This window comes from Labrus mixtus, chromosome 20 (genome assembly GCF_963584025.1).
Source record: "Labrus mixtus chromosome 20, fLabMix1.1, whole genome shotgun sequence".
Classification (NCBI taxonomy): Eukaryota; Metazoa; Chordata; class Actinopteri; order Labriformes; family Labridae; genus Labrus; species Labrus mixtus.
Window position 1 is genome coordinate 11,704,937 of NC_083631.1, and position 14,404 is coordinate 11,719,340.

Below are 14,404 nucleotides of genomic sequence, written 5' to 3' on the forward strand. Positions count from 1 at the left end.
CTAACCTGCTCCTCTGTTTTTAACAGACTGAGCTTTTCTCTTTTGCATGTATGATGTTTTCAAACCTTTCTCTTAGAGCACGCTAGCTATTGTTGCCAACTCACCTGAAGTTTGATTGCCCAAATGACATTACATATTATTACAGCATCAGTGCGGTGATCAACCCATATGGCATTATTACCACTTTTCATTTATTTGGACTTGATATGTATGCCTGGTAAAGTAATATAGCACAGTAATGCATCTGGTTTTATTATCAATACATTTTATCAAGAAACATTCAACATCTTTTACAAACACAGAAAAGGCCTAAAGAGCAACTCTGACACTAGAGGACTATGAAGAGGATAATGTGAGCTTACTCCATCCCTACATTGTCACAGAACTATTTATTATCATTGTGCCTTTGTTATCTTGTTTTCTTCTTCTGCCCTCTTTTACTTCCAGCGTCCGCCCACCTTCCCTTTTCCATGGACCTTTTTGCTGCAGGAAGGAGAGAAGAGAGAAGGAAGGATGTCACAGGGACTTTATAAAACAGATCAATCAATCTTAACTTGTATAGCGGCAAACAAAACAGATACAAATATAATCTCAAGACACTTTTAGATACAAAAGAGCAGGTCAAAGACCTTACGAATTGTAAGAGTGAGGTCATACTCAGATGTCAGATTTTCATAGTTTGTAAAAATAGCTACTCACAATTTCTGAGCATGTTGGATCCTGTTCAGCAGCACAATGATCTGCAATGTGCAAAAAAAAGGTCAATCAAAAAAACAAAGATCTTCCAATTATTAATGTATTTGTGAGGCCTCACATTTCAGAAGTAATGATCACATGCTTGACACTCTTTCTTGCTTAATTACCAAAGTCGTTGTCAAAAAAGTAAAAGAAGTAAAGGAACAGTAGATGAGTTTTCCATAGTAAGGAAGTTATAACTAAGGTCCTGCCATTGGATTATTTACTGTTCATGTTGTTTGTGACCATAGCAGTACCTCATATTTCTGGTGTTTCATGTACTCCATGTAGTCAAACTTCTCAGACTCCAGCTGGTAGATACAGTTCCACATCTCCTGGGCCCGTTGCCTTGAAACACAAATTTAGACAAAGGTGTAAGATTGTTACTAACAGGCAACTGCTTCTAAGTCAGTCTTTCAATTCAAGAACATAGATAACATAGATAGAGAGTTAGCATTTAGCATTTACAACAGGATACAAATATCCCCATAATGATATTTTCCCATTAAACACAGGAAGTCACTGAAGATGTCAAACATATTGATTAGTGTAAAGTAACCAATAGGACTGATTTGAGAACATTAAAACCGTTATAACAAATAAATCAAGTGGTGAAAAAATAACTGCCTGTTTGAAGGTCTGGCACACCGGCTGGTGACTGACAGAATGAAAGGTCATTAAAAGGATGGATCTAAATCTTTAAAACCTCTAAAAGTTTTTAATTGGACAAAAAGCTAATAAACAGCCCAGAGTGTAGGAAGAGTCATCTTCATTTTTATATTTGCCAGGTGTATAAAACTCTAGGATATCATCATGAATTCTTACAAAAAGGACAATTTGTAATTGTTCGGCCACATACTGTCATATAGGTCAGGCACATGTCATACAAAAACTTCCACAGCTATTTCAATGTCATGGGAACTTTAAAGCAGCTGTAATACATCATTATTCAGCTGTCGGAATATCAAAGACCGACTCACTTGAGCGCGTCTTCTCTCATATTATCAATTGTCAGCGGCTCTCGTCTCTCAGCCAGAGTCTTCTTCTTGATCTCTCTGCCAGTCAGACGCTTCCCCTTCCTCATCTCAGCCTGGCACACAACACACACATAGCCACCAGAAATCCTACATTATAATCAACTGCTGGATGACTGAGAATAACAGCTGTTGTAATAGAACATTAGCCACTGTCTGACCTTGGTCAGGAAGCCTCCGAAGTTCGCTCCCATGCCAGAAAGCACTTTCTTCTTCTTGGCATCATCATCAGCCTTCTTCTTGGCCTCCTCTTCTTCTTTTCTGTGACGTTCCTCCTGACAGAGGAGGAAGGATGGAGTGATTAATAAACAACAAGACCATGCAAGCAACTTTTTGTACAACAATTATTAGTGGTTTCACGTACAGTAGTTGATAAAACTAAAGTGTTACAGGATATTTTGCTATTCAATATTAACATGTTTTGATTTGTGTGAGTTACCGCAATCCTGTTCTGTCTGTCCTTCTCCTTCTCTGCTCTGACCCGTTGGATCTCTGCTCGCTCATACCGACGACGCTCCTGATGACAAGGTAGCGATAAAACATGGTCATACAATATGCAAAACATGAGTGTCTTGACAAATACTATGAACTGCTGGGTTTAATTATATAGTAACATCTTCCTTTTCATTTACACTGTACTTCAATGGTGATATTTTCTTCACATCTATATTTTTCACTCAAGGCATGGTTCCAGTACAAAAATGTAATTATCTTTAATTAAAAATCTGCATTGTGCCAAGAGTCATATTAGACACTTTTTATTCAAGGGTCACAGACAGAAAAATAATGCATTATATTTGAGAACCAATTATAGGGGTTAGTATATAGGGTTGGCATAATATCAATCCATCTGTAATGTATATAGCAGCTTATAATGTAACTTACGATTCGGTCCTTGAGCCCGATAAGTTCTTCCTCATCCTTCTTCCTCTGCTCAAAGTGGACGTCAATCAGAGTGTGCAACTCCAGTGTGTCCTTTTCCATACGCTTTCTGTGGATGTCCTGGTGAACAAATACAAAGAAGTTTCAAAATGCTCGATTGAAACTTTACCACTGATGCTTTTGAATCTGTGAAGACTCAATATTGACATCCTGTGTGTAGGTTTGGAAAAAGTCCTGTCATTGATTGAAATATAAATTAAACCGTTTTTAAGGTTTAAAAAGTACACTGAAATGGGCAAGAGCATTTTGATTTATTCACAATATCACAAGTATTGTGATATTGTGAATAAATCACACAATATTTCTGAGTACATAGTGTAGAAAGAAACCATATATTTGTTTTGTGAAGCGGTTTACTTACTTGCTTAGTAATTAGCAATGTTTATGTATGTTGTAAGAATGATTTCTTCATTGTCAGAGCATGCTTAGTTAATGAAGACTGGTAAAACATTTTTACAGGCTTAGCTAATAAAACTTTCTGTTACAGAAAGAAATACTTGCGTTTCCTCTGAATAAAAAATTATTACAATTTATGATGTGTTTTTTGCAAATCAACCCTGTAACATACATACAACTAAAGTGGCCCTAATAGATTTCCTTGCGGAACACCTCATTCATGATTAGAAGTATCTTACAACTTTTCCTGTACTGCCAAAGGAAAAACAAGTCAATTTGAGTTGACGATTTAACTTTCCTTTCCTAAGCTACAATACTAGCAGCATTGACTTCAAGGTGAATTATGCACATGACTACCAACAAGTAAAACAAAAGGATAAAAATGAAACCAATTTTAAAACTTACATCAAAGTCCACCCTATCACCCTCAGGAATCTTTGGGGGGGCAAGTTGAGGCGCAATAGGTCTGAGGACAAAAAGTAGGCATGAAATTACATCATTTTGAGAAAGCATTTGAAAGATGACATGAAAATGAAATAACATTCTGGACTGAGAAAGGAAGCGTGAACATACTTGGGTTTTGGGCGCTCCTCCTCTGTTGATGAAATAAAAATTTAGAGAAGAAAAGGTCTTATGAGTTAATAAAAATGTTTGAAGGACTCTATTTGAGACTGAAAGTTAATGTGAAAAAAAATATTAAATTAACCAAAAGCACAACAAGCTTGAAATAAGAAAATTAAAGGGGAAACAAAAACCACTATCCTTACCAATCCAGGGTCATACTGAACTTCTTCCCTTTGATATTTTGACCACTTTCATGATATCATTCTCTTTTTATTTAAAGTAAAGGCAATCATTGTCTTGTAGAAATTGGGGAATTTGTAGGATTCTAGTTATTTAGGAGATTAAATTACACCAGGTCCAAAACTCATTGCAATTTAATTCATAAATGTATAATGTTAATGTTAGATGTTTAGGGGAAAACAGCAGAGTTAGCCAACAAAGGTCTTGGGAATCTGATAAAATCTTGGGTTTGTACTATTTCTCACCTTCCTCCTGGGCTTCTTGATCTGATGGACCAGCAACAAGAAGACAGAATGGAAGATGGGAGTATGGCAACAAAAATAAAACATGTAGAAATTAAGGAGTTATTCGTGAGAGTGAACAATAGGAGAGTAATGGGAAAGAAAAGGTGAGAGGCAGGAGGGGGAGGAGCAAAGAAAGAAATGGGCGATGAATGTGGAATTTGTAGTTGAAATAAATTATTATAGGTGAAAGGGGAAAATGTTGGAAAGAAGGTGTGAACGATTAAGTGAATGAAAGACATTTACAACACAGAATGATATACATATGACATAAGGAGTCAAGAACCAAGTAAAAAAGGAGGAAAGACCACCCAAATGATTGTGGGACAAAAGTATAATGAATGGAAAAATAAAGTAACAAATCAAAGTTAGGGGAAAAAAGGAGATAAGAAGGGAAGAAGTGAGGGTGGATTGGAAGACCCAAATTAATATCTGACATTGCAGCATGTTCAAATATATTTTTCTAATTTTTGCTGACAGTTAGAAAAGAATATAGTGACCACTCTAATGTCTGTATTATAAATGTGAGGCTACCAGGAGCAGCTAGTTAGCTTAGCTTAGCACAAAGACTGGGAACAGGAGAAATCACCTAGCCTGGCTCTATCCAAAGTTCACAAAATCCATTTGCTTCTACGCAACTTTATAGTTCACTGATTAACAGAAGATGACTTTTTCTGATAGTTGATAGCTAACAAGCCATCGCCAGCCTTGATGCTGAGCTAACCAGCCTTAGCAAGACAGTGAAAATATTTGTATTTGCCAGCTTTTTTTTTTTACTTTTGCTTCCAAACATTCATTTCCTATCATGCACTGGGAGCCACATCATTGACTGGCATAATATGTATACCACTGTGGCTGTCGGGAAATGAAGTTTTGCAGCATATTATCTGAACATTCATTCAAATATTATGCACATATGCATTAAAAATTTGGTTCTTGTAGATGGTTGTTTTAGAGATTTCCTGGCTCGTCATGTATATTAAGTGAAATTGACATAAAATGGCCAGACTCAACTTGATTGTGAATGTAATATATAGAATGTATTTTGCATAACATTTGATGCATTTTTTGATTTTTTTTTTTGTGAATATATTTTCAAATAAAGTCTTAAGTCCTGTTGTTCAAAAGTTTAGTAAGCATTTATATTAATTCCCAGTTATATACAGGCCTGAAAACTAGTTTATCTAATTTTAGAAATTTCCATGAATTTCATTACAGTGGGAAACCTGGCTTCATAGACCAGCCAACCATTTGTAGACAAATGTTGTCTTATCGTGTGCCCTTAAACATGGTGAGACTTTGACCCTGCTCACAAAGATTTAAATCCACAGAGAATTCCTTGTAGAACAGAAACTCACACCTGCTATGCATATGTGTTAATGAATGTCAGAACAGATAAAAAGGCTGTAGCCTTTAAAGGTTCAACATGTTTTAAACAGATGGATCAGACTAGTGAGACATTTCTATCATCTTGGGTTTTTTACTATTCACTTGTTGAAAATCAGCAAGACCCCAGAAGTCATTCAAGAAAGTAGTGACTTTGGAATATTTTTAAGACCTGAATCCTGAAGATAATTATCAACATTTTAAACAAAGTGAGCTAAGAGAATTGTTGCTTTTTACACAATAAATACAGCGTTTTTTTGTATGTGTTTGAAGTTGTTATCTGTGGGTTTCTTGTCATAAGCAATCATTTACCATTACATATGGTCATTTGATCCATTGTATGCTTCAAGAAAACAAATCAAGTGAAGCTTTACATTTTGAGAGAAGAATTGATCTTAGAACAATGCATAGAGTGGACAAGATGAAAGAAATATCACAGTGGATTTTTGTTATTGGTTGTTAACGCTTTACTAACAGCTACAATAGCAGGCAATAAAAATAGCAGCAACATTTTCACAACACCAACAAAGGCACGATCACAATGTCAATGGACAAGCTCAGGTATGACATATAATTGTATTCTTATATGTCAAAAAGTATATTTCATGGGTTATTATGACTGACGTCATCATTGACACTTTTTGTAGGGCTATTGATAAAATGCAGATAAAATTGAGTGACGATGTGTTATCCTACCTTGGTACTCTGGCTGCTCTGATGGCCCAAGCCAGCATCGTGTCAGCCAATAGGAAAGCAGGATAAAAAGGGAATTGATAGGTCAGAGTTGTAACTGCAACTGCATTTCTGTTGTCTTATAAGCCCATGAGGGTTGGGCACTTTGTGTGCATGACATGTAAATAAATAAATAATCGATCAATCAATTAACTATGTCTCTATGTATAACTCACACAGCTATAAAGGAGTAAATTGTAGAATATGATGGGTTAATTTAGAGCTTCTCCAGACTATAAGTACACAAATGTATCTCTTCAAATATACACCATATCTATATGTTTTTGTACCATTATTACTTTGTATTTGACTAAACCAGTTCAAATTCCAGTCTCTTTGTGTGGCATACAGCAACCCTGTTTAGAGTCTTCAGTCCTTACCTCCTCCATCCTCCTCTGTCTGCTCAGGCTCCTCCTCCTGTTCCTCCTCCTCTTGCTCCTCTGCAGACCCAGAGAAACATGAATATCTAAACTAATTCAGTAATCCCTTTTGTTTTTTAAGGGACTCAAAGTATGATGCAAATATGGACACGTCTTGCTGAACTTACCCTCTCCCTGCTCCCTGTAGAGATGAGGGAAAAAGAACATGTTCAACTAATAATAATAAAGTTGAAGCAATTGCACTGACTTAAATACGTTTTGACAAATGATAAGGGTTGAGGGATGGTGCTGTACTTACTCGTATTCCTCTTCTATATCTGACATGACTGGAACTGACATGAATGGAAACAATGACAGAGTAATCAATAAGATAACCAGAAACATATCAGGAGAGAGTAATTTATGTTTTGATACATTTATAAGATGTTATTCAGGGAAGCTTTACTGACATTTAAAGATTAATTGGACGTCTTGCTTTACAGACAAAAACAACAACTGAGGTGATCAGTAAAAGAAAAATCAAACTATTAATAACTAAAAACTTCATGGTCAACAGAGACTAAATCATTTTGACCTGGTTTCTGGACTTATTCTCTAACTCCAACCTCAGGATGATTTTTTAAAAACTGATATTGATTAAAATGTATTGTAAATGTATTGATGCCTTTAGGAATTAATGATGTGAAAATAGTTAGTTATTCTTGGTACCAAGAAGATCAGTCCATATGAATTTTTTTTAAGCCTTGACTTGTTTTTTTAAGCACAACAAGCTCATTCATGAACTAATTGGAGGAAGGTTGATCCACACAGATCTGTTGTTTCGTTTTTTCCCTCTCCTCAGTTCAGCAAAGCTTCGAACTACCTTGGTGCACTGTGGTGGTGCACTGTGGTGTGCACCAAGGATCTGTCTTGGGTCCAAATGTATTTATCGAAGGTATGCGTCCTTTAGGTAATTTCATCAGCAATTTAAAATAATCTTATATCACTTTTATACTGATGATATTCAGCTTTACAAGGCAATGTTTTTTATTCTATTTAATTTCTAAATTTTATATACTTCATTAATCCCTGGGGGAAATTATGGTTTTACATTCTGTTATTGAGAGACTTGCTTCTCACACAGACCCGAATCACACACATGCACAAACAGGACCTGTGGACATGCATTAGTGGAGAGATGTCAGAGTGGGGCTGCTACACAGTGCTACGCAGGGAGCGCATCAGAGCAGTTGGGGTTACGGTGCCTTGCTCAAGGGCACCTTGGCAGTACTCTGGAAGTGCCCTAGCACCTCTCCAGCTAGCAGATCAACTTCCATATTATGGTCCGCATCAGGACTTGAGCTGAGGACCCTCCGGTTCCCAATCTAAGTCCCTACGGAATGAGCTACTGCTGCTCACAATTATTACACATTAAATCATTAAGCTTTAAGTTTAGCACTGGCTTCCCATTATATTAAGAATGTATTTGTATGCACTTTTTTCATTTGAACTATACAAATTCACTTTATTTGTTATTAATTTATTTAACAGGGACACATGCAGTAAACATTGCTTCATGTGTTAAATACAAAGTAAATGCCATGCATAAAACTTTCTAGCCTTGGCTAATTTGCAACCCCTGTCCCTGTCTAGGCTTTTACTGACTTTGTTCCTGAATATGGATTTGCTTTTTTGATAAACTAACCTTTTCACAACATTTTGTGGATCTATAGAGGATTCTTTTTACTCATTTTATGTATCCATACAAAAACATTAGAAAAATGTTACAAGATTTTAATTGTATTCAGAGTTGAAGTTGACTTTGTGGTTTAAAGTAAAAGTTCTCAACAAGTATTGCAGATATTCGGACAATTTGCTATAGAAACTTGACTGAATAGAATCCTTAAACTTTTGCTATCTTTTAATTTAGCCATTAAAGGTATCTACCATTTACATAAAGCATTGCTACTTGTAATGGTTGCTAAGGAAGTTTAGCTCAAAGACTAGTTTTATTGTGTTCAACATAGTAGATCATTTGGGAGACTTTGCCAACTATCATGAAACACGTTCTGGACATCAGGATTCTTAACATCGCAAAACCACGTAGAGTATTTAAGAGCTATAACAATGCGTTATAAATGCAGGCTTGAAGGCTTGGCTGTGCATAAATAGATGAGTGAGTCATCAACAATGAACAACACATGGCCTTATTCTCCTCTAATGAATAGCTATAGAGATATAAAGACACACAAATGCAAACTAAGATTGTTCAGCTATAAATTGTCCCTCTGAGCTGCCATTGTCCTGGAATAAAACCACCAATGGACAGACACAGTAGGTGTTTGCTGACACCTTCCTGGCAGGGGACACAATGAGATTGATGGACATCAACAGATGAGAATGTTACAAGGGTTAAACAGAAAGACCAGGAGGTATAAGGTTACTCTCACTTTCTAGTGTCCTAACTCATCTCTCTCTTTCTCACTCTCTCTACATTTGTCCTCACTCACCCTTCTCCCTCAGTCCTGTTTTTTTTTTGTCAGCTGCTCATTGAACAGTTTGATATGCTAAATGAGTAACTGAGGAACCAAGAGTGCATGTCAGTTTTGCTGTAGTATTTGTTTTCCAGCGGTCAAAAGTTACACTAAAATGTGCCCAAATATAGTTCTAAACTTTTCCCATAATTATTACAAATGAAAGTTGCCTTCCTTTTTAATTTAAATAAATCTAACATCCATGTAGTATCACTTTCCAAATTTATACAATAATTCTCTCTATCTCTCTGTCATCAGGTGGATTTTAGAGTGACCCTGTGACTCTGGGGTCATATTTGTGGAGTCAGTAGCTGTCATCAACAGCTCTGCCACCTCTCTCCTCTGTCTATTTTTCTGCCTGTTGTCATGCCAGACCCAGCAGCTTAGCACAGCAGGCACCATCAGTCCTTTCAAAGGCATTTAGATACGGCTCAAATCTTCCATGCACTGAAATCAAGCCTCCTTCTGTTTGTGTTTACAGAGCATCTGAAGTGATAAGTTCAAGCCTTTACAGTTTGAAACTATTTTCTATTTTTGTTTTTTACATTCATTATCTCTTAAGCTTAAAGGCTGTTTGTCATCTTGGAAAATAAAGTGTGTCTGTACGGTTAATATAAAACTGCAGCTGACAGCAAGTAAAATAGCTAAGTACAAACTGGGAAGAAGGGGAAACAGCTTACTTAGCTCTGTCATAAGGTGCTTACGTAAGATTCTGCACTTGGCAAAGAAACAGTCTGAAATACATACGGCTTATCACAATTAATAATGTTGTGATGAGTTCAAAGAATTATCACCCGAATCTGCAGCTCACCTCAGCTTTACAGAGCGTTACAGTCTTATATTTCCAGCTCATTGATTCTCTGATAAGCATGACGTCTTTACAGTTTACTTTCAACACATCACATCCATAGCTTTAATTTTAAAGAAGGCAGCTGCTTTCAACAACACAGATTAAAAACAAACTGAAACATCCACTTTACGCTAACACATGCACTAGAAAGTAGAGAGTTAGCAACTAGCTGGTGACCAAAGGTAAGCTTTAGCAGGTGAAGAGCCAGATATCATGAGGTGCTGGTGGAGAAAAGAGAGCTGAAAGAGTTGGACAGAGTTACAAGTTTACAAATCAGCTTCAAACATCCTGATAATTCAATGTTGTTTTCCAATTTGTGCAGAGATAAGACTAAAATGTGTCCTATATTCATTAATTGTATGTGGTATGTAGTCACTGTGGAGCAGCACAGTCACTCATAATATCAACATGGGACAGGCGGTTCAAGTTTCATGGGGCCAGTACTTTTTTCAAAACTCTGCCTCTCTGTGTGTATCCTTCAGCAGGAAGGGAAGGCCTTTACTCAGAAGGTATGTAAAGGTAAGACGTATTAATAAGTACATGACGAATGAGGAAGACATGTTGTAGATAAAAACTGCCTGTTTGGAACAAAAAAAGGGGGATATGGTAGAAGGGTCAAGTTCCAGGCTCGAGCCTTAATAGGGTTAATTTGAGTCAAGGGCAATGTTTGTGAGTACAGTAAAGGAGGTGGGCAACAATAGCCATACACCATAAGTGTTAAAAAGAGGCTACAGTTGGCTGTGAAGAGAGAGGAGAGGTGGGGGAAAGAAGCATGACGAAAGAAAGGTAATCTGGCAAAATAACTTCATTAAAGTAAATTAAGCTGTGCATTTTTAATTATTTCAAAGTTCGGCAATTCCTTATTATCTCATGTGCAAAAAAGATGTGGGGGGGGGGGGGGGGGGGGGGGGGGGGGGGGACACAGTGTTGCCTGAGAGAAAATCCCACAAGAAATATTCAGCATGTTCTTTAAGCTGTGACATTATGAACATGTTGCTCTAACGAGGCAACAAAAGGAGGGTTGCTAACCAGACGACAAACGGAACCTGACACTGAACTGGTCTGTTAATGTTCTGCACACAGACAGACACACACACACACACACACACACACACACACACACACACACACACACACACACACACACACACACACACACACACACACACACACACACACACACACACACACACCCAACTGCATAGATAACATTTGTGTATGCAGACAGGTGTTTAATACATTCTAAAGTTAGCTAGCCTGACCTCAGACTGCCAGCATTTCTGTATGTGGCTGGCAGTGAACAAAGAAGCAAAGGAAGAATGTGAAGGACGATAGGCTAACGCACACAAACGCGCACAAACACACACAGACACATACCCATACTGAAGTCACAAAAGCCTAATTAACTGTCAGACCTTTGCCATCTTGAATTTTGGACATGCAAGCACACTATACAGCACTGTGGTATCCATGATTTCTACCATTTTCTGAATGTTTTATTTGGTTTTTGGCAGAAGTGTGGCTCTATTGTTAAGTGAGTGTAACACCTCTTTTTTTCTTACAGGTAGCGAGCAAATCGTAGCAGATGGAGCGTTTTGAAGGGGAACAGGTTTTGTTTTTCTCTCTTTGTTTCTTGGTATTTTTTCCTCTGAAAATTAAATTAAATGTGAAAAGGAAACTCTTGAAAAAAAATAGAAAAGGGTAAAACACATCTCTCCCTTGAGGAGAATGGAGGTGAATGTAATTTCTGCAAAAACAGCAGATTGTGATTATGAAGAATTAACATCTCATAAAAACACTGAATCACTCAGTTTGGTAAGAAAATCATTCCTGAAGATAAATGTTTTGAACACAACTGAATCTCCAAACACCTCCATTGCAATGGAGTAGTGATTGAAGTTTCAAAAGATGATAACAAAAACAAAATAACGGAGAAACTCCCTATGGCTAGATATTTTTATGAGTATTTAAGGGGTTATTTTGTAATGTGGATGAAAAGGCCTTTAAGCGTAGGTCTACTTTGTAGCCGTTACAGTATTTAGATATTTGAATGGTTGTGCTGAAGGAAGCCATTGAGTCTCATTCATTTCATTCATGGTGCAAAAATATAATTTTTAGATGAAAATCTTGCTTGAGATAGATCATTAACTGACTTTTTAACGACACTCTTGTTTTTATCATTTATTTATTTAAGTCTTCACTGTGGTCAATTTCAGAGATGACACTCAAGATTTGCCTCCTTTGCTGAGAATCGATAAATCAGAAATCATAAAGTTACACCACACTGTTGATTTTTAGAAGTTTTGTGTAAGAAAAATATTGTTGACAAGCGCAGTAATCTCAAGCTCAGGGATCCTTACAAAGAAACAAGAAACTAATAACATGCAACGTTTTGTTGAATAGGACCGATGATACTCTAGATTCAAATATTAAAACTATTCAGCCTTGAAAAACTCATTATTAATCTTTGGATTGTTGATTATATATCATTCTGCTATCATCCTATGAGAACAAAACCTTTCAGGAACATGTTAAAGGACAGACAGACTTACCTGTGTGGAGGTATCAGCGGTCACAGACGGAGACAGACAAACGGACAGAGACAGACAGAGTTTTATACAGAGGTGGAGGGGTTTTGTGTATGTGCTCTCTGAATGACTATGTGTGTATGCATGCTGTGAGAATGATGGAGTGTCCAAGTGAACAATACAAGAATAACTGAGTATGTGTGCGCAAATGTGCGGATTTGAGTGCATGTGTGTGTGGTCAGGGCTGGGGGCCACAGGTGGATTAAGCAGAGGCAGAAAGATAAGCACCTCGTAGGATTAGGGAGAACAGAGGGATGACCTCACTGGACAAATGGAGGGGTGCATCAGGGCAGGAGGATGGCAAAATAAAGAGGGAGGGGGTATGACTGATGGAGGGAGAGACAGCTGGCTGGGAAGATCTGGCAGAGGAGATAAGGGACAGAGGAGAAACTACTAGTTAGAAGACAATGATAGTTATAGTTTGTTTCTTTAAAATCACTCAACAACGTGGGGTGAGTAGAATGAGAAACACATGTAAGTATAGAAGATAAAATGTGTTTGAAATGAAAGTAAAGCTGGAGCCAGAAGCTAGTAAGTAAAGAAAACAGCGGCCAGGGCTTGTTCAAACAGAAATAAAATCTACATGTCAGAACATTGAAAGCTCATGAATCACTTTGCTTGATTAGAAACATCAATCCAGTTGTGTTGCTACTGTTTGACAGGGCCATGCTACTGTAGCTATGTCAATACTGTCCATTTACAACTCTGTTTTTGCACATTTACATTTAATCTTTCATATTTAAGACTAGTAATGCTTAGTTAAATCCTGGTTGTATATATTCCCATTCTTAGTTTTGATATTTTTAGTGCTTATTTACTTTGTATTTAATATTACTGGATATTGTGTTTAAATTTGCTTATATTGTGTTTTTTGCTCATATTGTGTGTTTGGACAACCTGCTGCTGTAACGCCACAATTTCCCAGTTTGGGATCAATAAAGTAATTCTATTCTATTCTAGCTGTTAACCCCTGTGTCAAGTGTTATGCTAAGCTAAGTGACAGAAGCAGTACTTTTTATTACAGAGAAGACCAAAAAAGTCAAATTTAAGTACCTTTTAAAAGTTCCTGTGAGGGAAAATTTTGGATACACGTTATGGATGAAGCAGTACGTTTTAGTACTTTCTGATTTTGTCCTGTACATGTTTTTAACAAAAATATGATCCTGCTGTCATTAAACAGTCAAATATATGGCCCATTTCAGATTCTTATCTGTGCTAAACAAGTCTGTTGCAGCAGCAGGCCCTGCAACAGACTTGTAACAATGGTCATGTGGGTCTTTTTTTTTTTTTTTTTGTGGGTCATTTTCGAGGCATGATGGATTTCCGTCTGCCTCATAACCATCGAAACACTCCTCACAGGAGCAATGTTGTGTAGAATGTTGTGTGTAATCTTTTTTTTTATAAACACCAGTTTGTTTTACCAAGAACCCTTTGACTTCAGACTCAGTCATTTTTTAGTTTATATAAAATAACTAATAAAGCTTTAATACATGAATCTAAAATGTTAAGGTTTATGTAAAATGCATAACTTCCTGTTAATCAGTTTGAGAATCATCGGCTTTTATCTAGACTTGTAATCCGGAGGCTTTTTCCATTTGCTTAACTCTTACATTTTAAACCACCAGAAAAGTCTGAAAAGAACATCCACTATGTATCAGTATTACCACTCACATTGTGTGTGAGAAAATATACTATTTTTACCATTGTCTGTTGGAAAATTTCACAGCATGATTTTATTCTGGAATGACCAATGAGAGTGCACC

At 36.9% G+C, this 14,404-nt stretch overlaps 1 protein-coding gene across 1 annotated transcript; it reads right to left on the reverse strand.

Annotated features, from left to right (window-relative positions):
* Positions 1–226: 226 nt before the first annotated feature.
* Positions 227–12,768, reverse strand: tnnt1 (troponin T type 1 (skeletal, slow)). Its single transcript, XM_061026712.1, has 14 exons — positions 12,606–12,768; positions 6,989–7,022; positions 6,858–6,871; positions 6,691–6,750; positions 6,275–6,292; positions 3,681–3,702; positions 3,513–3,573; positions 2,655–2,771; positions 2,209–2,286; positions 1,931–2,044; positions 1,716–1,825; positions 993–1,083; positions 700–740; positions 227–483 (listed from the first exon to the last, which is right to left on the reverse strand). The coding sequence occupies exons 2-14, from the start codon at positions 7,012–7,014 to the stop codon at positions 438–440; spliced, it is 798 nt and encodes a 265-aa protein (XP_060882695.1). The 5' UTR covers positions 7,015–7,022; positions 12,606–12,768; the 3' UTR covers positions 227–437.
* Positions 12,769–14,404: the final 1,636 nt, after the last annotated feature.